General features: G+C 35.6%; 1 protein-coding gene across 1 annotated transcript in view; it reads right to left on the reverse strand.

The window, feature by feature from the left end:
• The window catches only part of LOC308616335 (solute carrier organic anion transporter family member 6A1-like), a gene marked incomplete at both ends in the record, with an annotated part of 76,424 nt that overhangs the window by 28,914 nt on the left and 21,759 nt on the right, over nt 1-25,751 (reverse strand). Inside the window, 3 exons of the mRNA XM_081232601.1 lie at nt 1,711-1,906; nt 8,318-8,462; nt 19,094-19,206. Coding sequence (XP_081088727.1) covers nt 1,711-1,906; nt 8,318-8,462; nt 19,094-19,206 — 454 coding nt within the window. The remainder of the gene's footprint in view (nt 1-1,710; nt 1,907-8,317; nt 8,463-19,093; nt 19,207-25,751) is intronic.

Raw genomic sequence — 25,751 nt, forward strand, 5'->3', positions numbered from 1 at the left:
AGCCTCCAGGTGTTTGTATTTTTTACAGATTTTTTCTTGTAATTTATATCTAGTCTCATAGTGTTGTGGTCAGAAAAGATACTTGATATGATTTTGATTTTCTTAAATTTACCAAGGCTTGATTTGTGACCCAAGAATTGATCTCTCCTGGAGAATGTTCCATGAGCACTTGAGAAGAAAGTGTATTCTGTTGTTTTTGGATAGGATGTCCTATAAATATCAGTTCAGTTCATTTTGTTTAATGTGTCATTTAAACCTTGTGTTTCCTTATTCATTTTCATTTTGGACGATCTGTCCATTGGTGAAAATGGGGTGTTAAAGTCCCCTACTATGATTGTGTTACTGTTGATTTCTCCTTTTATGGCTGTTAGAATTTGCCTTATGTATTGAGGTGCTCCCATGTTGGGTGCATAAATGTTTACAGTTGCTATATCTTCTTCTTGGATTGATCCCTTGATCATTATGTAGTGGCCTTCTTTGTCTCTTGTAATAGTCTTTGTTTTAAACTCCATTTCATCTGACATGAGAATTGCTACTCCAGCTTTCTTTTGATTTCCATTTGTATGGAATATCTTTTTTTCATCCCCTCACTTTCAGTCTGTATGTGTCCCTAGGTCTGATGTGGGTCTCTTGTAAACGGCATATATACGGGTCCTGTTTTTGTATCCATTCAGCCAGTCTATGTCTGCTTGGAGCATTTCATCCATTTACATTTAAGGTAATTATCGAAATGTATGTTCCTATTACCATTTTCTTAATTGTTTTGGGTTTGTTATTGTAGGTCTTTTCCTTCTCTTGTGTTTCATGCCTAGAGTAGTTCCTTTACATGTGTTGTAAAGCTGGTTTGGTTGTGCTGAATTCCCTTAGTTTTGCTTGTCTGTAAAGGTTTTTGTCATCTTACTAGATGCTTTTTGCCCAGACACTTTGCCAGAAGTGCCAGCTTCTTGCCAATGTCCAGAAATAGTAAATATACTCAGAGTAAAATGCAACTGCAGAAGTTTGCTTCTCCTCACAAGGTTTGCCTTTCTCCAGGATTTTGGTCTTTAAATTCCTAGTTGCCGAAACAACTGTCTTATGCCCTTAAACACATTTTTAAAACGTTATTCAGCTTTTCTAGGTGTTCTTAGTGGGAGCATTGGTCTGCCATAAGCCACTTCATTTTAGCTCAAGTATAAGTCTTGTTTTCTTTACTTATTTTACTTGCTTAGTCCTTTGGTTTCCAATTCCAGTTCTGTTTCTCTTCTTTAACATCAATCTCTGCCCAGTTCTTTGAATTTTTGCATGTTTAACCTAAAGGAGACATTACTCATGCATACTTTCAGATGTCTTCAGTTCCATTCTTTGATAAGAAGGCAGACATACCAATTCAAAAACAAAGGTAAGACTGGCTTTTTACAGACAGTTAGTATGGTCTCCTAGTTGCTACTCACTTTAATACAGATTTCTACTTATGGGTTCTGATTCATTTCAATATGTTTTTTTTCTTTAGACTATATGAATGCATAAGCAGTCATACTACAAGCTATCATTATGATATTTCTGCCCTTAATGTGAAAGGTAAAACTATGCTTTATGTTTCTTTTACATGTTCAGTAATGCCAAGAATGATATGAGCATATTAGGCTTACTGGATAAATAATTATTAATCGACTAAGAAATATATTGTTGGGATTAGATGTAAAAATCTCATATATATAAAATTATATTTACCCGCCATAATCTTCAGTGATCCCAGCAAATGGTATTGAATCACAGCGTACAAAAATTACAAATGCAAGCAGTACAAGTGTTACAGCAGATGTAACAATTACAAATCTCATAAGGCCTTTACAAGACATTTGTAACTTTGAAATAATGATACCTCCCAGAATCTGGCCAAGAGCACCTCCTGGAATTAAAACAAGTCCTAAAAGAAAGGAGGAAGAGAAAACACAGTTAAAAATAGTCAGCTAAAGACAGTACAGAAAATTCATACTTTGAGGTAATCCCCTCTGCTCTAAACATATAGCAAACATAGATTTAACTAAGAGACCGAGACAAAACTTAAAAGCATGATATTAATAAATACCTCAACAAACCCTGAACCCTAAGAGAAATACAAATTTGCAAGTGGGGCTGAAGCTATAGGCCTAAAGGACCTAGAATAAGAGGCTCCACAAGATGTTTTACAGCAGTTGTGAGAAATACAATAAAAGGCATACCCGGAGGAACAACATTTGAAAATTTGTAGCTAAGAATGAGAAATTTCAATAATTAAAGAAATATTAGTCCTGGGAATAAAAGTGCACTCCAATTACTGAGAAAGAGTAAAAATAAATAAATATTAAATCACATAAGGTAATAAGGTAAGGAAACTTCATAACATCAAGATTAAAGTGTAAATTGTAAAAGCTGCCAGAGAGCCTGTAACTTGCAAAAGAATTATAATTATAGCTAATTTTTTAAAAAGATAAAATTAATAACCTAGGCCAAACACACATACACGATCTTGAGGAGTGGGGTTAGTAAACTGCAAGTGAGTAGTGAAAATTTCCTAAACCAACTGAGGGGGATAAAATGAATAAAAAAATGAGTCCATTGACAGAGGACAGAATAGTGGGGGGAAAAAAGAAACAAAAGAGAAGTGTAATAAACAAAATGTACAATTAAAAAGTTAAAAATTACTTAAATATGTCAGAATTTACAATAATTTTAAATGGACAAAACAACTATTAAAAAGATAGAGTATCAAATTTGATATTTTTAAAAAAGGAAAGCTTGAAAATAAAGCAGTGAAAAAATATGTACCATGAAAATGTAGATCATGAACATGTATATACCTAATGACAATGCATAAAATAAATTATGCAAACACTGCCTAGATTTCAAGAAAATTAAAAATCTATAAACAAAGTGTTCTAACTCAGCTTTCTCAGACACAGAGACCTAGCTTACAACACTATTAAAGATATGGAAAGTATTAATTGATTTGAACAAGCAGTTATTTCAAAAGAGAAGAGCCTATTTCTACAAACTAAAAATCTCTTTTCAATAATTCATGGCTTAAGTAAAAATATGCTGATGAGAATTAAAAATGCTTAGAACTGAACAATAATACAAATTACATCTAAATGTATGAGATGCTACTAAAGAAAATCTATAACTAATGATACCTCCATTATAACTTGTTAGGAGAACTAAATGAGTTAATATTTAAGTGCTTAGAACAGTGTACAGTCACATAGCAAACATTATATGAGTATTTGTTAAAAGGTACAATTTACAGACAAATTCATTTATTAGAAAGCAAAAAAAGTACAAATAGTGTAGTGGCAATATTTATTAAGAAAATTGTGGGAATTGGAAGTGAATCAGAGGGTGAGCAACAAGGCTGCAGTTAAGAAGTCAAGAAGAAGTAAACTACATTTTACCTCATAATCTCAGAAATTAAGGGCAGTAGGTATGACTGAAAGCAAGAGTGAGGTAGACTTAAAAAACAAGAGGATTTGATGGCCGTCTATATAAAATGTTTGATCCCCAATTCCTATCCCTACCCACAATGCCAGAGAACCCTAGGTTTATTCAGTTTGAACCCAACAACTATAGAGTTAAGAAAACCAATTACATCTGTGAGCAGAAAGCTGAGAACACAACTCAGCTGAGAAAGTACTGGATGTCAGGCTTATTGCCCTAGGCAATAAGAAAATACTGGACACTGGGAGTTCAAAAATTAAATAGCTGGGTCCTTGAAAGACTACCCTAAAAGGACACAAAACAGTTGAAAATTCAACTGCAAAGCACAGAACTTCCAATCAACTTCTTATGTAAATACTTTATTGGTGTACAGAAAAATATACAAATCAATATTACACATTTGATGAATTTTCAAAGTGAACGTAACTATGTAACCACACCCAGGTAAAAAAATCAAACATTACCAGAAGGCCAGAGGCTCTTTCGTGCACTTATAGGATTTTATAAAATATGAATCATAAAGTATGCATACATTATGGCTTCTTTTACTGGACATGATATTTGAAAAATCCACCCATGTTTTTGTATGTAACAATAGTTCATGCCTTCTCATTGCTGAATAGCATTCTACTACATGCATACAACACAACTTATTTATTCACTGTGATGTTGCAAATTGTGCTGCTACTTTTAAAATTCATGTATATGTCCTTTTGTAAATGTTTGCATTCTGTTGGGTATATTCTTAAGAGAACTTATGTTGGGTATATAACTAGGAGTTGAGTTCCTGGGTCAGGGGATATGTATAGGTTCAGATTTTTATGATACTGCCAAACAGATTTATAAAATGATAAACCAATTTACATTCTCACCAGTAGTGGATAAAATGTCAATTGCTCCACATCCATGCCAACATATATCTTTCTTTTTCATTTTAGCAATTCTGGTGAATGGGTAATAGTATTGCATTGTGATTTTAATAGGCATTTCCCTGAAAAACTACTGAAGGTGAGCACATTTTCACATGAATATTGGCCAATTGATATCATCTTTTATATAATGTCTGTTCAAGTCTTTTGTCCATCTTTACTGGATTATCTGCCTTTTTATTATTGTCAGATTTTTTACATATTCTGGACACAAACACTTTGTAGAATATTTCGATTGAAAAGGTTGTTTTGCACGCATTTTCACTCTTCATGCTGACATCTGATGAACAGAAGTTCTTAATTTTAATGTAATAGCACATTTTTTTCTTTATGGCTATGTAATTTGTGTACTGTTTAATAAATCGTTGTCTTCTCCAAGCCATGAAGATATTTTCCTATGCCTTATTCTAAAAAGTTTTATTGTTTTACCATACACATTGAGATCTGCAATCCAGCTAGAATTGGTATCTATGTATGTAGTGAGGTAGAGGTCAAGATTTGTCTTTATTTAAATGTACTATAACTACTACGCTATTTATTGGGCAACAATTCTCCACTACCCTCTGATGCTGTATATCCTACAAGTAGAAGTACTGACTGCTTTTTGTTTCATATTTTCTAAGATATTTCTATAGTGAACATGCTTGGATAAGCAAGATAGACCCCCTTTTAGAGCACTTTTGTTGTGGCTTCACTATACTAATGCTGTGGCTCCAATTTCAAAATATAAAATAGGTAATTATTTTTTACCTATTTTAGGCTTGTACTGTATATGCTCTAAACTCCAAAAGTGATACTGGAACACATAAATTGTTACCCTTGCTCCTCAAGTATGGTCCAACAGGAACAACGTAGAATCTCAGGAGGAAAAAGGAAAGTCCCAACTCTCATTATGGACTCACATGAAGCAGAAGTAGTAAGAATTGTAGTATCTCAATTCAACAGACCTTATGTTCAGTGAAAAAAGTTACCAGGGGCTTGAGGTTTACAGTGGATTAACCACCAATTGAATTCCATTGTTCCTATAGCCCTGGATGTTCCACACATTGTGATGTAACTAAATTTTTGGCACAGACCGATGGCACTGGATACACTGTCTTGGACATTGCTGAAGTCTTCTTTTGCATCCCTCTAGCACCCAAAGAAAAAGACTAATTCTCATTCATGCTACAAGGCCACAAATATACATTTGCAGTATTCCCTGAGGAGTACCTAAATTCCTCTTCTATTTACTACAAGGGGGCAGGTCAGGATTTATTGTGACTACCACTACACTATGATGCCCAAAGCTTTCAGTGATAGATGTTATTCAGTTGGCTGTAGGGTCAGAAGCCTGACTCAATGGCTCTGACTCTGGTACTAGCACACCATCACCAGCAAGGGTGACTGACCAACCCTAACAAAATCCAGAAGTCTGCCTATCTAGTTTTGGGGGGATTCTGCAGACAAAATCACAATGCTCTATCACTCTGGAGGTTAGGGAAAAATTGTCTCCCTTCCCCCAACCAAAAGCCAGCCTAGCATCACTTTGGATTCTTGAGTATTAGAGAGAGTAGCCAATTCACTAGGGCATTCCCTTTGGTCTTGTATACCAGCCAACCCACAGGCCTACACTGGATGCTAATCCGCAAGCTGTGGTATGCTCCCTACTTTGAGGTACCACAAACCTAATGACCTATTTGAGCTACAAGGCTCCATGACTGATGATTTTGTTTGCTGGAGCCTATGGAGAAGGGAGGAAGTCCCCACTCAGAAGCATCGTTGCTTGTATAGGACTCACCGACTCCCTGAAACAGGTACATTTAAGAGCAACTCTTAGCTTACTACTGACCCCTTGTCACAACCAAAGCTCGGACCCACAGAGACTTTGTGATTCTGTGGACTGATATTCTCATTTTGAGATGAACCAAAACAGACTCACCACTAACCATTTGACAAGCCTTACTTGTCAACTGGAATTAGTGTGTTCAAGCCATGGGGGTGGGTCACAAGAGATCTTCAAATGATTAAAGAAACACCACCAGTATCACAGAGCCCTCAGAAGACAGTGGAAATCTCTTTTAAATGTACTTACTTTTGGTTACTCAGGGAAGATTTCCAGAGGGACTACTGATACATTATTTATATGTACCCTGAGGGCAGTTATCTTTATTACTCTAAGAGTAATCCAACTAGAAAAGGTGGTACAAAATTTGTCCCTAATTTTAGTTGAAATAATCAATGACGGGCTTCCCTGGTGGCGCAGTGGTTGAGAGTCCGCCTGCCGATGCAGGGGACACGGGTTCGTGCCCCGGTCTGGGAAGATCCCACATGCCGCAGAGCGGCTAGGCCCGTGAGCCATGGCTGCTGGGCCTGCGCATCCGGAGCCTGTGCTCTGCAAGGGGAGAGGCCACAACAGTGAGAGGCCCGCCTACCGCAAAAAAAAAAAAAAAAAAAAAAAAAAAAAAAAAAAAAAAAAAATAATCAATGACACCTCATCCCTGGAAAGCACTCTGGTCAGCCTCAGTCACTGATCAGCATTGTTAGGGATGACAGAATTGCCCAAAACTTCATCCTTGCAGGCCAGGGTAGAATATATGCAATTGCTAATGCATTCTGTTATGCTTGGATTAATACCTCAGGCTAAGTGGAAAGGTCAATACGGAAACTTTAGGAGAAAGCCATCTTGCTTTCTAAGGTAGACCCTGAGGGTCAAGAAATTTGTTCAGCTGGCTTGGTCCAGGAAGTTGCCAGCATGATTAGGCCAATACTGCAAGTGGCCTTATCCTGTTCTTTGGAGTCCTGTTGATATGAGCCTTAATTAAATACTCTATGAAACAAATTGAATGGGTTTAGTCCCTATCTCTATTAATTAATCAGAGTGTCAAACAATGTGGTATACCTGTGGAAAAATCTGTCATGGCCCCTGAAACTGTGTCATGTTTGGCTTTTGGACTATGTGCAGTCTGACAGTGGTGTGCTCTTTATCACAAAATCTACTCAATAATAGGCTGATAGTCAATGTTTTTGCGCACCTTAACATTCGTTTTTTATTTGGCTCACATGTTTTATGTTCCTTCTTTTTTTCCTTTCTTATTTTTTTAAATTATTAGTAAAAATTTTCAAATAAATATACTCATTTACTGTTCTTTTTACTATTCTTTTACTGGTTACCTGCAAGTTACAGTATGCATCTCTGACTTTTTATAGCATAAAATAAATGATCACATTTACCATCTTTCCATTAATGCTGGAACCTTAAAACATTTAATTCCATTTGCAACCTCTTTTGGACAGCCAATTCTCAGTATCTAGTAAAACTGATGTACACAATAGCAATGCCTCTTCAATCTCTAAATATAGATCAACTTTTACAAATGTGCACAAGGAGACATGTACAAGTTTATTTGTTACTGCACTGTTTGGAAAAGTGAAAAAGTTGGGGGCAACTTCATATCCTTTTATATGATATGGATAAATAAACAGTATTCATAAAATAGAATCCCACAGCACTGTTAAAATGCACTGAATAGAGATCAGCATGAATCGATGAACATAATTTCAGATGAAAGTAACAGAAGAGTACATACAAAATGATATATGAATTTTAGAAACAGATTGTATGCAGATAGGTACATCAGAGGTAAAAATATATAAATGTGAGAGAAGGATGAACTCTAACTTTAGAAGAGTTGTTACCTATGGGGAGGGAGGGAGAGAAATGGGATAAAGAAGAGGTACAGAAGTCTTACAAAGTTTTATGTGTTAAAAACTATTGATGCAATGATGGTAAAGTGCTCATATTTTAAAAATTTCAAAAAGCAGTATTTAGATATTTTAAGTTTAAGCAAATGCTACTACTCCTTCTACTTTCTGCTTATTTGAAATAGTTCATAAATACATATAAGAAAACTTTACATAAAAATTTCATAATGAGTACGAGTGGAAATGTCTACCTGCAAGTGTAGTTGCTTCACTGGGTGTTAATAGAAACTGATTTTCTATGTATATAGGCAAAAATTCAGATGCTCCAATCATAACTAAATATTCTGAAGCTCTGGACAGAGACAGGTACACAAACATTGGATTCTTGATCAGAATCTGAAATAGAAATAAGTTACATATGAATTATTTTATTTTGTTAGGTAAAATGGAATAGATATACCCACTAGTATGTTAATGACCAATCCATAAAAAGTTTAGCTTTCTCAATCTTAACTGAAAATACATATATATGTATATAAAAATTGAAATATAAATTTAAAATTCACCAATATACACATACCATAAAAGACATGTAGTGTTTTAACCATTTTTGTTATTTGATCTCCACACCACCTATAATTTTTACTTGGGGATCTGGCAGTTTGCTAGAACTGCTAGAACTAAAACACTAACCTTCAAACTAATTTCTCTATTTCCTAAATATGTATGTATCCTTTAAACTATTTAGTGGTGGTTTATATTTGTATATATTTTTTAACAAACTTAAAATTTCTTTTTCTAGCCCTAAACACAATTTCTAAAATCTAATCATTTTCTGCATATTCATCGAATTCATCTTCTGAGTGCTATTTAACATTACATAGTGTAATTCCACAATATTTATCCACTCCCATAGGGTTACATGCTTAGGCTGACTTCAACTTCCTACTGGCACAGACAAGGCTACATTAAACATCCCTGTGCAACCCTTAAGGAAATAGGATCGAGTGTCTTTGGAAGTACATATCCTAGAAAGGGTTTGCTAGGGCATTGGAATTTGGTATACTTCATTCCATTATTTCTCCAAATCTTTTCTCCAGAATTATCAGTTTATAGTCCCACCATAATATAAGATAGTTCTATTTTCTTCATGTAGCAACTGATACTTTCTAAAATTCATCAGATCAATATTTCTGACTTCACATCCCCTTCCAGAACTTTGCTATTCTCCAAGAAAGAGGCATTGAACTTCGAAAGGACTTTACGACTGCCTCAGCAAAGCAAGTAATGCTGCAAGACTTCTGAGGCTGGGTCATAAAAGGATAATATGACTTCTGCTGGGAACTCTCACTCTCTCAGGACTCTGGCCTTGGAACTTGGTTACCATGTTATGAGAAAGCCCAGGCCAGATGGAGAGGCGATGTGCGGGCATTCCAGCAAACAGCCGGGATCAAAAGCTACTATCTGAGTGAACAAGTCTTCAGATGACTCCATCCCCCAGACTTAGTTCACTACAACTGACCACAAGTAGAGCTGAGAAGAGTAAGCTCTGCACAAATCACAGAGAGCAAAACGGATGCTCTAGTATTTTAAGCCACTAAGTTTTGGGGAGGTTTGTCATGTAGCAATAGATAACTGGCACACCCCACATAATCACAAACACTTTAATATTGGCTGGCTTTCAAAAATTTTCCATGCTGATGAATGTATATTACTACAATGCTATATTTTGTATTTCTCTAATTTCAAATATAACTGAGCATTTCTTGATATAATTCTTAGCTATTTAGGACTGTTTTGTGTGTATGAACTGGCTATTTGCATGTTTATTAGGCTTCCTGAAATTCTTGTGTAGATTTTCCAAGAATTTCTTGTTTATTCCAAATATTAATCTCTTGTTGGATTTAGATATCTGTTGCCCACCTTTTAGCACTGTTTATAGCTTCCTTCATTGAACAGAAATCTTTGACTTAATGTAATCTAATCCATAAATTATCAGTCAATATTTGACGCTATTGGGAATCTTGTCTAACCTTTTCCTACCTCTATGTCACAAGGTATTTCTTTCATTTTAAACATTAACTTTGTTTTTTCTAGTCACATTCTATTAACCTAGAAATCACCTTTTTGCATAATGTTAAGTAGAGAGCCAACTTCATTTTACCAAATAGAGAACGAAGTTAGTCATCACACCTATTGAACAATTATCCTTGAAGTGCCTCTTCTATCATATGACAAGTTCTTATATACATTAATCTGTAGCTGTGTTCTTTATTCTGTTCCACTGGCCTATTTATCTGTACTAAGAAAATGCTACCTTTTTTTTTTTTCACTACTAAGGCTTTATAGCCTGTCTTAATGTGTACTAGGATCAACACTCTGTTTTACCTATTCATGCCCTTATTCTGCCATAATTTTAGAATCAATTTGTCATTTACTAAAAAAATAAAATTCTTGCCATAGTACTGATTACATCACATTGAATTCATGGATTATTTGAGAAAGAAATCACATATATGAAAGTTGTCATTTTATTCATTAAATTGTATATCTCTCAACTTATCCTAGTCTCCTCTAATACTGTTACATAGAGTTTTAAATTTTTTCACGAAGTTCTTGAGTAGTTCTGAATTATTTATAGTTTTGTGATTTTTACTTTATTATCTAATTTTAAAAATAGATATTTATGAATAGTCTTATTTGAATATTTTATTTTTTTAAATTTTATATTTATGTTGCACATTCAGATACTGCTCAATTAGTGGATTACACCTCTTTTATAGGTCCTTCTAGTTCACAAATGTTGATTTATTCATAATAATTATTGAGAATTGAATATTAAGCACAGTCCTTATTCTAATGAAAGTTATAGCAATATTCCATGATGTTGTATGAAATGGAAGTCTGTATTAGACATAACAAGCAAAACAAGAAACAGAAAATCTGGTTTTTTGTCTTGGCTCTGCAACTGATTTTTGGAGCAACAATGAGCAAATCACAATCTCTACATATCTCATTTTCAGCAAGTATTATGTAACAGTAGATAGAGCAATGGCCTGAGAGTAAAATACATGAGGTATTCTTATATTCTTAACCTCAATTCGGCCACCTGTATGTGTGTGTGTGTGTGTGTGTGTATGTAAGTGTGTGTCCAAAGATATACATGTCTTTGGAAAAGTTACTCATCCTCTTTAAATTAGTGGTTCATCATCTGTAAAGTAGAAATGATAATATCTATATTTATGGTGATTATGAGAATTGCATATATGTAATAATTTATATAATTTCTGGCACATAGTAGGTGCCCAGTAAAGAATATGCATCAGTTTGATAATTTATAAAATAAGAGTATCACATGAGATTACTAAATTTGTTGTTTGTAAACTTTAGTTAGCCTTAAATCATTTGGAGGGCAGTTATAAAACATGTATTGCCAGGTCCTACTTCCAGAGTTTCTGATTCAGTAGGTCTGGAATGGGGCCTAAGAATTTACATTTTTAACAAATTCCCAAATGATGATGATGATGTTAATCTGAGAACCAATGCATGAGATAACTTTTGTGTTTATGCTGTTTAGGATTAAAATGAACAGACTTAGTGGCTAATTCAGTTGATGTAACTTATCATAATGTTACACAGAAAGTTAAGAAAGCCCAAACACTCTCTCAGTAGCTAAACAATTCAGAGCTCATAAAGAAATAGAACCATCATTCAGAATAAGATGGCAGCCTATCTTGTCTGCTCAGTAGTGGGAGTTCCGTTTCTTTATCTTGATTGCTTCAAAGGCCCAAATATTCAGTTTCTTTCTGTCAGCTTATTGTGTCTATGTCTGCTTCTATTTTGGCTACTGACTATTCTCTCTCCATTTTCTTCTTTATCTCAATGGCCTCTGCTCATTCATTTTCTCTACGTCAGTTTACCAAAGCTATGTTGCTTGAGTTTCCCTCTCCTTCTCCTATGTATATACTCCACAAGAGAGAGGAACTGACTAGATTAGTTGGTTTACAGCAAGGTGTCTCTGTTGGTCATTGTTCTCAAGATATGATATTTAATAGGTTTTGGGGAAATCTAAAGATTACTATCTTGGACTCAAGTGCTGATCCCAGATCTACTTTTGGCTTTTTGGAATATATCATACAGAACAAGGCAACTAATGCACAAGGAAACACTTCTGGGCACTTTATTCAGAAAGGGACTGTGAGCCTAGCAAATACTCAGAATACCATGGATTCTCTTCCAGGTGTTCCTGCTTTAAAAAAATCAACCCATTTCTTTTCTTAGATATAAAATACAGGAGGCAAAGAAGAAGGCCAGATATACAAATCGGTATCCAAGTGGTTTCATGTAGCAAAATTAGGCTTAATTCTGGTAGTTGTTGATACACAAAGGGAGAAACTGAATTAGTTCCGCACAGTAGGAGACAGTTGTGTGCAACAGCCATATCTTGCAGTACTGTGGATCTTAGCCCCAGTCAAATGGCATATAATCTATAAAAGTATTAGATCACTATGTTGTACACTTGAAACCATATAATATTGTAAATCAACTACATTTCAATAAAAATAATAAGCTATAAAAATTATCTTTACTGACATTTTAATAAAACTCTTTTCTTTCCTTACTTGTTGAATTTTCTAAAATATATCATGCCAAGCAAGAAATACAGTAATACTAGGGAGAATCCATTTAAAAATATCCACTTCTCTGGCTCCCTTTATTAAAAACTCATGACAAGTAAAGAAGACTTAAAAAAAAAAAAACTATGTGTAGAAAATCAGGAGGTGTGTATTTCAACCAAATTAGTAAGTCTTATAATGATGGTGATACATTTTACTAGCTGGAATGATCTGTTTGCTGGAATGATTTTCCATTAGTCCTTATATCAGGAGCTTCTAAACAGTCATTGGACTTCAAGCAAACAATACCAACTAAGTGTCATGAACCAGGAGGTACTGAACTACAGGATTAATAGAGGAGAAAGACAATAGGCCTTTAGTAAATGAAGTTCCTCACACTAGTCTTTAATTTTCTTATTTTATAGTTGATAACCCACACTTCTTATCAAGATAAAGGAAAATCTTGTCATGATGTTTTCCCCTAATTATTTTGTGCATTTTCCTTCCTTAATCTAAAATCAGAAATATTTCAATTCATATTATTTATGCATTTATTGAGTTTTTACTATGGGCTATGCACTGATCTGTACACTTTACATTCCTATGAGGAAGGTACCATTATTGTACCAATTTCTTGGCTGAAGAAAGCGAGGCTCAGAAAGGTTGAAATACCATATTTCATTGAATCTAAAATGCCAATGCCATCTACTGTAAGAGACACCATTATTTTATGTACTTCTAAGTAAAAAAAAAAAATCACTACCACTCACATTATGGTACAACGCCTTAAGGAAAGTCCTACGTTACTCAGATTTCAGTCTCACCAGCTTTTGAAATACATTATATCTATTAAGAAGATACAATGTCAATTTTTCTGAGTTTTCTGAGGTATTTATATATTTTGGATATTAACCCATTACCATCCAGATCATTTGCAAATAATGCCAATTTTTCCTGACTCAGCTATACAACTTGGCATGTGGGAGGCAATCTTTTTGCAGATATCTCAATAAAAGAACAATAAAGCTATCTCTACTTGTGGGAATTCTTTACTTTAGTCCCATAAAACACTTGACTATTTCTTTGCAAGAAAATGTGAACTAGTGATCATTCCTACAACAGCAAGTATTTGCTTTACTAGTATCAAAAATTATATCCTGTTGCTGTTTCTGTCTTTCAATATATATATATTAACTTTATAATTCAATGCTTAAATATTGCATTAGCTTTTTGAAGAGTTAAAGAGCAGTTTCTTTCAATATGGACAGCACCACTAATGTATATAACTCAAAGTAATAATAATATGAATAGTCATGACCAAGCTTGCTATATCAGGCAATATCTACTATGTCACAATTACATTCTGACTTACAGCTATTTCAAGATTCCATAAGTTTAAGATCCTACCCAATTTCAAAGATGTTAAAATGTCCAGGGGAAAAAGTGTATCTCAGAATCAAAGAAATATTTGTATCAATATAAGGTCTCAACAGCAGTAAATGCTATATACTGTCTCCACTGGGTGGTCCTACTAGTAGGTAGGCCTGCTAACAGATCAGAACCTATGGATAAGGGGAGACCTGATTCAGCATTAGCCTTGTTAACTCTTGAATATATATGTGGAACACAAAGAGTAGGCTATAGCTGGCTCTCTCTTAAGGCTTTTCATCAAGGAAAATAGGATGCTAATCTCTGGTGGTCAGTCTCTAGTGTGCAACCTGACTTTTGGGCTTAGGTGAAAGTAACAGACCCTAACAAGGAAAATCTCTCTGCCTATTAGATCTACCACAAAGAAGCATAAACTCACAGTTAGTTCTACCTTTTACTCGTTACCAGAAAGTCATAGACTCTCTAGCCCTTACCTGAGGAGAGATTATAACCATTACCCACTGCACAAACCGCTCTTGCTTCCTTGAATTCCTTTATAATCTTCATTGCTTGACTGACTCACAAGTAAACACCAACCCACCAGAGAACACTGGCTAACCCTTTATCATCAGGGAAGACATGCTCTACTTTAATTTTACCAACATGGCTTAACAGATATGCTCTACTAAGAAACTCATCTTTGGCAGGTGCTAAACTATGAAAGAAAGCAAACACTGCAAATTTTTAAAATCTTGTAGGCCCGTTATCTCTCTGTTTTCTTTCTGAAACTCAAGCCTGCTATAATGTTAAAGGCAAGAGCCTAGATGTATGGGCTTTTCTATTGAATCTTAACATTACATGTCTATAAGGTACCTGGATTTTAGAACATTTGCGTCCCCATGTTTTAGGCTTTTTATTTTTCTTTCTTTGTAATGGCTCCAGAAGCTCAGATCATGTTGCTTCCTAAAACGTCTACTTTTTTCTTCCTACATAAATTATTATCAGTAGCTCTGAACTTTATGAATGCCAAGTGATTCTTTAATTGGCTCCTGAAATTGAGTCCTCATATGCTACAGCTGAATAAAAAATTCAACTTTTTATGGCACATACGGAAAACTTCCTGAAACAACATTCAAACTGTACTGACTTTTCAATTCTTAATCCACTCTAATCCATTTTTTACACAAAGTTTAAAAGTTCCTAAAACAAAATTTATATTATGTTCATATTATTCCCCTACTTAAAATAAACTAGTGACTTCCTATTGCATTAAAAATAAAATCTAAAGTTCTTACCCTGTCCCACAAAGACATGAGTTAGCCTCTGAATGTCTCTCCAACCTATCATTCTATCACTCTCCCCACCAAGTAACTATGCTCCAACACAGAGGTCTTCTCTAAACTGAACATACTCAAATCTTTGCTTCCTCAAGGTCTTTCCACATGTGTACCTTGTGCCTGGAATTTTCTTAACGACCATTCTTCACATAGTGAACTCCTTCTCATGCTTTAGGTTCCTCCATTTAAATGCTCCCTGTTCAGTGAAGCCTTCTTTACCCCTCATCTAAAACAGGTTTCACACAATTTTCTCTACTCAGTTGTTAATCAGTTGTTTTTAATCTGTGGGTTTGTTTTTTTTTTAAATCTGAGACCCATAAGTTCCATAAAGGCATGGGTATTATTTACTAGTTTATCTTTAATACTGTTGGGCTGCACCCCACAAGCCTATAAGGCCAGTGCCTGCCCAGCTTTAAGACTGAAGAAAGCCTGGAGTCATTGACAGAGACATCAATGGTTTAATGGATGGGGGAGCTTACATGTTTGAGGCAAGGTCCTGGAGCGACATCTAGTCGTGTGCAGCAGACCAGCAGACAAGACATGGCAGCAGGCTTTGCTGGGGGTGCGGGGGTGGGGAGGAGGGGCGGGGACTGCCAGTTATAGGGGGAGTCAGGTTGGCTCACCAGGTTACCATGCAAACTAGCACAGCGGCATGCCCCTCACCGCCCCTTTGATAAGAACGGTCACTAGCTGGGCCTGGGGCAAGTGTGTAGAAAGGTCAGTCAGGTGAGTAGGGTTTAGGTGAAGTAGGCACTGGTGGAGCAGAGGAATGTACAGAGAGCCAGAGAACAGTCATCTTGAGTGGCCTGACCATACAAATACCAAACACAGTGACCCTACACAATTAAAAAGAGATGAATAAGAAAAACTAAAATAACAATCCATTATATTGTACTACTATGTGCCAGGCACTGTTCTAAGCACCTTACATGTATTAATATGTTTAATTCTAAGTATGTATATAAGATATGCACTACTATTACCATTATTTTATAGAAGAGAAACTAAGGCACATAAATGTCCCCAAAACTATTTAAGAATCATTAAAAATGGTGGGCTTCAACAACTGTTAGCTTGTAATCATTAAAAAATTAAATGGGGGCTTCCCTGGTGGCGCAGTGGTTGAGAGCCTGCCTGCTGATGCAGGGGACACAGGTTCGTGCCCCGGTCTGGGAAGATCCCACATGCCGCAGAGTGGCTGGGCCCGTGAGCCATGGCCGCTGAGCCTGCGTGTCCGGAGCCTGTGCTCTGCAACGGGAGAGGCCACAACAGTGAGAGGCCCATGTACCGCAAAAAAAAAAAAAATTAAATGGGTATGGGTCTATCAGGTTGTAAAAAAAAAATAGTTTAACTTTTTAAAAGAGTAACAAGTTATTCCATTTAAATTACACACCAATTTGTACTTGATAAATGAAAATGAGAATTTCTCAAATTATTGTTTATATAAAGTCCAGGTGGGCTCAAAGCAAGGAAATTTCATCTTGACTACTGTTTTGCTCTTGGCCACTTTGTGGCAGTGTGTTAGGAATTTCACAAGGTGATTTATGGTTTTTGTAACCTTCCTTCTTCCTAGGACAGGCACCTATCAGAAACTAAGTTTACAAGCCAACGACATATGCAGAACCTGCTCTGTAATTGTGCTTTCAGAATTAGGGTAAGTAGAAAAATCTTTGATGAATCAGTGATTTTTCAAACTGTAATCTAATTTCCAGAGTTTTGAAATGGTTGTTGACAATTTTGCCAGTTTCAATTACTGTTTTTTGGAGCTTAAGAATTTCTAAGCTCCTCACTCTGACATTCTGGAAGTCCCTTCTAATAAACTTTTAAAAAGATTAAGATATCTTCTAGTTACCCACCCAGACAGGTGTTAGTCAGAAGTCTAAGACTGTTAACTGGACATTATATTATTTTGTATCCTAACACTAGCAATCAAAGCACTCTATTTCCAAGAAAGAAATATTGGAATTGGCTTGTTTTTGTTTCTTGTCTAGCAATAATTTAAAAAAAAAATCATGTTTAAATTTTCTGAAAAGTGTATTTCAACAACTGTATTTTAATTTTTAACAATGTGAAAAAGTTATACCCAACTTATTTCAGTACTGTTAAAATATACACACGAAATATTTTGTAAAAATTAAAATTAAATAAAAATCTGAATGAAATATAATCCATTACTGGGAAGAGTTCATGATTTGATAAAAAATAAACACTTTTGTGTTTGAATGAAAACAAGTAAACAAAATTTCTGATTTTATACAACAAATCTATTCATTTTAAGAAGAATTAAACTAATATAATAAAAAGTACTATCTGTACACATCCAATATATACATTTATATGATATGATATTTTGAACAAACATCTATGAAAGCATTAAGGAGAGAGAAACTCATTTTGCCTAGGAATGTAAGGTAAGATTTGACAAAGAGGTCTTCTCAAATGGAGAAGAAAGAGAAGAACATTTGAAGTAGAGAGATTTGCATCTACAAAGGTAGAGAATTATAAAAGTACCCAATATGTCCAGGAAAGAGCAAGTGGGGGAGATAGGGATAAATTTCTGAGATGAGGTAGGAAAATTCAGTTGATGGTATTGTGAAGGGTCTTCAAAGTCCCACTGAAAGAGTGTGAAATTCACCTGCCAAGTACTGTGGAAAATGACTTGATAAAACCTACATGTGAGAAACACAGCTCTTCAGACAACATAAAGGATGAAGTTATGAATAGGAAAAGAGAAAACAAATTGAATATAGAATCACTAGAAGTTGGGTTTTTTTAACCCCACTATGTCTGTACTGTAGGCTGTGTTTCTCACCCAGAAAATGAAGTGTTCTTCTCCATTTGATACTGAGATGAGATTATTTTCCATAAAATAAGATGTTCATTAGTTTTGCTGCTTTGGTGGGTCCATAGAAGCAAAACTCAGTCATAACCTGTGAGAAGGGCTGACAGGACCTTTATCTGGGTAAGGTCCTATAGGTCATTCTGAAATAAAGATAAACATTTTTAAATGAAAAAAAAAAAAGAAGATGTTTGTGAGAAGATTTGTTAACTTCTAAAATTCTTTTCTAAGTTATTTAAATATAGTAAAAAGATAATGTTAATACCTCTGTCATCTTTTTTTTTTTAATTAATTTATTTTTGGCTGTGTTGGGTCTTCGTTGCGGTGTGCAGGCTTCTAATTGCAGTGGCTTCTCTTGTTGCAGAGCCCAGGCTCTAAGCCCAAGGGCTTCAGTAGTTGGGGCTCGCAGGCTCTAAAGTGCAGGCTCAGTAGTTGTGGTGCATGGGCTTAGTTGCCCCGCGGCATGTGGGATCTTCCCGGACCAGGGATCGAACCCGTGTCCTCTGCATTGGCAAGCAGATTCTTAACCACTGCGCCACCAGGGAAGCCCCCTCTGTCATCTCATTAAATGGCTTATTTATTTATGCAGGGAGAAAATAAACTCAATATAATATAAAAGTCAAATTAAAAGCAATAGAAGAAAGAAAAATACTTGGTACCAGTATTTGACACTAATCAAGTTCTTGGTGATGCCACGTAGGTGAAATGGGTCCTATTTTCCATTACCTATAAAATGAGTAGGTTAATTAAGACTTCAAAAGTTCCACTCAGATTTAAGCTGAACACTTTATAGTTATTTTCTTAAATCCACTACAAAAGAATTGTACATGTCAATTTAATGTGTTTATGTAAAATATTTTACTTTACCCCAAAAGTAGCAAATAAATCCTTGATACTAGCTCCAAATTCCTGATCTTTTGTTTGATCTCTGTCCAACAAATGAGGCTGTTTACTTTCTCTGGCTTTTATCCTTGCTGTGCCTATATGTTAACAAGTAAAAGAATCTTATGACATGTTCAAATAACTAAAACACATATTATAAACATACATACACATGCCAATACACCCAGTTTGTCTTGAAATGGCAAGTGAGCTGTTTTTGAATTGCTAAAGTCAATCTAACTAAAAGGCACATTCTTCTAAAACAGTGCTGTCCTAAAGAAAATTCTGTGATAAGGAAAATGTCCCATATCTGTATTCTCCAATACTGTAGCCATTAGCTGTACTGTGGCTGTTAAATACTTGAAATGTAGCTCCTATGACTGAGTAAATGGATTTTTAATTTAATTTAAAACTTAAATAGCCACATATGGTGACTACAGTATTTAACAGCATAGACCTAAAATATAAAAGCACAAACTTTGATATTACTAAAAATATTTTGTGCCAATGAAATGTACTACCATTAGGAGAGTATTTGATTTCTCTAACATTACATGTATATTTTAGTGTTTCCAAAAGAATTTTAATAGTTATTACTCTATCTTACAACAATTCTATGGGGCAATACATGCCTTAAATCATGATAGGTAAATAGGTTTAAATATGCTTATTTCTTTAAGAAAACTTCTGAATTTTAGATATAAAGCATTTTTAAAGAGGAATGACAAGCAGCAAAAATATGTACTAATGTAAGTCTGGTACATAAATAAAATAATACTTGGCTACATGCAGCTTTATTTGTTCAAATAATACTAGCACATGTCACTGTATGTCCATGACAGAATGAAATGTACACAGAAAGAAATGCAGTTCAGCCATATTCTGAGAATTGGTAGGGATGAAGAATACACTGTCCTTTAATTTAATGAATTATATTTTTATAGTCACCTCGAATACCATGTGGAAAGCATGCAAATGGTATTAATGTAGACCATGCAATAACTGCAATAATAACAAAATGAATCCACCAACTCTGCTGCCAGTGTTCATTATCACCACTGTCTTCAACACTTTAATAGAGAAAATGAAAATTTTCAACTTTGTATATTTTATTACAAAGAAAGCCATGATTAAACAAAGCAAGAAAGAGCATTTTCTGTTAATTTGTTATTGTTTTGCTGAAACTGAGTGGTTGTGAGTTCTCTAGTTATGTGGTTCTCTTTTGTCCTGCAGGATACTAAATTTTTTCCTTTCCCCACTTTTCCCCTGTCCATTCAGGTGGCAAAGAGTAATTCTTTGTTCCTTTTTAACTTGTTTCTCCAACAGAAACTATGCATTTAGAAGACATCACTCTAAATCTCATCTCTTTTTAGAAATCATTCCTGCCCCTTTAAATCATGTGCCCAATTCTTTAGGATAAGCCTGGCCCTTTAAGTTGCACAACTAACACTGTATCTGGGTACGTGACCCTTTAAATCACATATACTTGGTAATCTTTCTCTTATAGTCCCTTCTCTGAACTCTCAGATTGAGTGTGTATTACCCTTCTAGTGATCATACCTAATCATGCTTTGATAGAACTTTGTCTTCTATCTTCCCTGTGGTTTTTCTTGGTTGGCCTTTGCAAACTACAAGCCTTGCAGTGAGCAGGGTGAGATGAAAATGTGAAGGATCCTCTGCTGGGATTTGTTGATTTTTCCCTTTTTACTCACAGTTATTTTGCAGTTTCAACATCCTTTGTCTTCAGTAATGCTCAGGCCATAATTTTGTGGGGGATTTTCTCAGCTGTGACATTATTTTGTATCAATGTAATGGTATTAGGAAGTGGGGCCTTTGGGAGGTGATTAGGTCATGAGGGTAGAGTCTGCATGAATGTGATTAATGACCCCAGATAGACTTCTTGCCCCTTCATCCATGTAAGGACACAGGGAGAAGCAAGGACACCAGGAAGCAAGATCTCACCAGACACTGAATTTGCCAGCACCTTGATCTTGGACTTCCCAGCATACAGAACTGCAAGAAGTAAATTTCTGTTTTTGTAAGCCCAGTGTATAATATTTCTGTTACAGCTGCCCAAATGGACTAAGATAGTACAGAAGAAATATTCCTGCCTAGAATAAGTATCTTTCCCTATAAAGACAAATCTCTATGTTAAAAGAGGGCCAACCTAATAACAAAGTAATCAACCTGATGACAGCTTGTCTCCCCATGAATGTGTCGTATCGGGAACTCAGGGTTGACCTCTACTACTGATGAATTGGATACTCAGCAGTAGTAATACTCATATCCTAGTAAATATTCTTGTTGAGAGATTGTCCTTAGTGTGAAAAAGTCCATGTTACTGCACTCATGCAAAGTCACCATTACTGTCACCATGGCCACTTTTCACATGAGCTTATTGAGGAAGAATTAGGGTGGTTAGAAGAAAAAGAGAGAGGCTGGCTAACATTAACAGGATGGGTCATCTTGTCCAGCTGATTAAAGAGCCTCTTCCAAAGTACATACCCTTGTCATGTGCCAGTTCTAAGAGTTTCATCCACATATTCTCCTGGTTACTTATTGTTTTTTAATCTTGTTCTAAGTCCTTGGCTACCCAACCATAAATTAGTATAAATTTATACCTCAGGCCATCCCTCCTTCTATGCTAAGTGGACAACCAGCCTGAAGTTCTACTCACTAGAATGATCTCCTGATTTCAAGGCCACTGTTGAGGGGAGTTGCAATATAGTGGCCATCCCCTTTCTCATCTCAATGAGAGAACTTAATATTCACACAATTAAATGTTTCCTTTTCCCTGGGAATATTTTCTAGTATTGTTAAAAGAAGCCACATGACCCAGAACTCTTAAAATAACTTTTGTCCCTCCAGTGATTAAATGCTACAACTATTTAATTTCCTAGTCTTGCCCTCCCTGAACTTAATCCCATCCTACAACCTATGATCATTTTAGTAACTATCTTCAATTTACTCCCAGCAATGAGGTTATCTGTGCATACAAATATGCAACCTAATTCTGGAATCCTAAAGCTACTTCTGATACTATTTTTAGTATCAGTTAGGATACTGATAGGAAACAGATGGTATACTCATCTGAAATAATCTGAAGAGAGAGGGACAAGAAGACTATTTCCAGTGATGTGGGCAGAGTTTAGGGAAATGAACAGGGTACAGCACAAAATTATGGGGTCAGCAGTACAGTAGCAAACTGTTATGACAAGCCTTGATGTCAAGTGGAACAGTGCTTAATAAATGGAAAAGGAAGCCTCAAAGGAGGTGTCATCTTTAGAATAGGGATACAGCCAATCTGGGTACAACCCCTGCAGAAACTGGAAGGATAATACCCTAGCCTTAATTTGCTCCTGCCCTCTCATTTGCCAGTGCCTCTCACTGGCCAAATCCACCTGAAATCCAGAGTTCAAGGGATTATTTTGAGGCTCTCAATATAGCCTCCTGGGGAAGAAAAGAGAATGGAGAAGGTTTTAGAAAGGTGGAAGTGAATTTAGAGGGTCAAAAAAAATACATCCAATACATATTCTCTGATACTTTATCTGCCCACCCACCCTGCCCCTTCCAGCTACCAAAACTTCACTATGGCTAGGTAAGAACCCAGATGAGCTGGCAGGGGAGCTAGGAGGAGAGCTTCCACATATTATCTGTAGCAATAAATAATTATGGAAATAGTTGGCAAGTTGGCAATAAATAACAGGAGCTAGTTGGCTTCTGTACCTCAGTTTTAATTAGTTCTACACTTATATAAAACCAGAGGTTCAGAAATGGAGGGTGGACCTTTCTGTTTTCTTGTAGTGGTAGATTTTTATCTCCTTCATTAACTCCGTCATCTTAATGAGAGAACTAAAAAAGGCAATAAGTCACTTATAGTACCACTTCCCAATACATAATTAAATATAACTTTAAAAATACATATTTAGGGACTTCCCTGGTAGCACAGTGGTTAAGAATCCACCCACCAATGCAGGGAACACGGGTTCGAGCCCTGGTCCAGGAAGATCCCACATGCCACGGTGCAACTAAGCCTGTGCGCCACAACTACTGAGCATGCACTCTAGAGCTTGCGAGCCACAACTATTGAGCCCACGTGCCTAGAGCCTGTGCTCCACAACAAGAGAAGCCAGTGCAATGAGAAGCCTGCGCACCACAACAAAGAGTAGCCCCCGCTCGCCGCAAATAGAGAAAGCCTGCGTGCAGCAACGAAGACCCAACGCAGCCAAAAATTAATTAATTAATTAATTAATTTTAAAAAATACATATTTATATAGCAGAAAGAAGGAAACAGTAAAGACTAGAGAAAAAATAAATGAAATATAGAATGGAAAAATAATAGGGAAAATCAATTAAATTAAGAGTTTATTTTTTTTTGAAATCAACAAAATTGACAAACCTTTAGCTAGACCAAGAAAAAGACTCAAATAACAAAAATCAGAAATGAAAGAGAAGATACTACAACTGATGTCACAGAAATAAGAAAGGATCATAAGAAACTACTATGAACAATTTTATGCCAACAAGTTGGATAACCTAGAATAAATGGAAAAATTTCTAGAGACATATAACCTATGAAGACTGAATCATGAAAAAATAAAATATCTAAACAGACACAGAACCAATAAGGAGAGCAAATCAGTAATCAAAAACCTCCCAACAAAGAAAATCCCACGACCAAATGGCTTCACTGGAGAGTACCACCAAACACTTAAAGAAGAATTAATACCAATCCTTCTCAAACTTTCCCAAAAAAATTAAGAGGAAAGAATACTTCCAAACTCATTCCATGAGGTCAGCATTACCCTGAAAACAAAATCAGACAAAGATACTACAAGAAAACTACACACTAATATTCCTGATGAATAATGATGCAAAATTCATCAACAAAATACTAGCAAACCAAATTCAACAACATATTAAGAGAATCATACATCATAACCAAGTGAGATTTATTCTGGAATACAAGAATGGTTCAACATATGAAAATCAGTTAATGTGATTTACCCCATTAACAGAATGAAGGACAAAAGCACATGATCATCTCGATGCAGAAAAAGCATTCAACAAAATTGGGCTTCCCTGGTGGCGCAGTGGTTGAGAGTCTGCCTGCCAATGCAGGGGACACAGGTTCATGCCCCGGTCTGGGAAGATCCCACATGCCGTGGAGCGGCTGGGCCCGTGAGCCATGGCCGCTGAGCCTGCACGTCCAGAGCCTGTGCTCCACAACGGGAGAGGCCACAACAGTGAGAGGCCCGCATATCGCTAAAAAAAATTGAGCACCCTTTCATTGTAAAAACACTCAACAAACTGATAATAGAAGGAAATTACCCAACATAATAACAGCCATATATGAAAAGCCCACTGCTAACACTGCACTCAGTGGTGAAAAACTGAAAGCTCTCCCTCTAATATCTGGAACAAGGCAAAGAAACCTAACTATTTTTACCACTTCTATTCAACATAGTACTGGATATTCTAGCCAGAACAATCAGGCAAGAGAAAGAAATAAAAGGCATCCATATTGGAAAGGAAGAGGTAAAATTATCTCCGTTTACAGATGACATGATCTTCTATTTAGAAAATGCTAAAGACTCCAAAGAAAAAAACTGTTAGAACTAATAAATGAATTCAGCAAAGTTGCGGGATACAAAGTCAACACAAAAATCAAGTGTGTTTCTGTACACTAACGATGAGCAGCATGCAAGGCAAAGATTTGTACACCGAAAACTCCAAAACATTGCTGAAGGAATTAAAGAAGATACAAATAAATGGAAAGACATACATGCTCATGGATTTGAAGACTCAATATTGTTAAAATGCCCTTAATACTCAAAGTGGTCTACAGATTCAATGCAATCCCTATCAAAACCTCAACAGAATTTTTTGCAGAAATAGAAAAAAAATCCTAAAATTTCATATGGAATCTCAAAAGATCCCAAATAGTCAAAACAATCCCAAGAAAGAAAAATAAAGACAGAGGCTTCACACCTCCTGGTTTCAAAATATATTACAAAGCTATAGTGATCAGAACAGTATGGTACTGATATAAAGACAGATATATAGAACAATGGAAGAAAATAAAGATCCCAGAAATATACTCTCATAAATATGGACAAATAATTTTTTACAAGGATGAAAAGAATACACAACAGGGAAAGGATAATCTTTTCAATAAATGGTGCTGGAAAAACTGGATATTCATGTGCAAAAGAATGAAGTTGGACCCTTTCCTTAAAATATATACAAAAATAACTCAAAATGGATTAAAGATCTAGACATAAAACCTGCAACAATAAAGCTCCCAGAAGACAACATACAAAGAAAGCTTCATGACATTGGATTTGGCAATTATTTTTTGATATGACACCAAAAGCACAGGCAACAAAAAAAATTAGAGAAATGGGACTATATCAAACTTAAAAACTGCACAGCAAAGGAAACAATCAACAGAGTGAACAGAAAAACTACAGAATGGGAGAAAATATTGGCAAACCATGTATCTGGAGTAGGGCTAATATCCAGAATATAGAAAGAACTGCCTCAACTCAGCAAAAACAAAAATCTGATTTTAAAAATATGCAGTGGACTTGAATAGATATTTCTTCAAAGAAGATATATGAATGGCCCACAAGTATGTGAT

The sequence above is a fragment of the Mesoplodon bidens genome (genome assembly GCF_964165515.1).
Source record: "Mesoplodon bidens genome assembly, chromosome: 4".
Classification (NCBI taxonomy): domain Eukaryota; kingdom Metazoa; phylum Chordata; class Mammalia; order Artiodactyla; family Ziphiidae; genus Mesoplodon; species Mesoplodon bidens.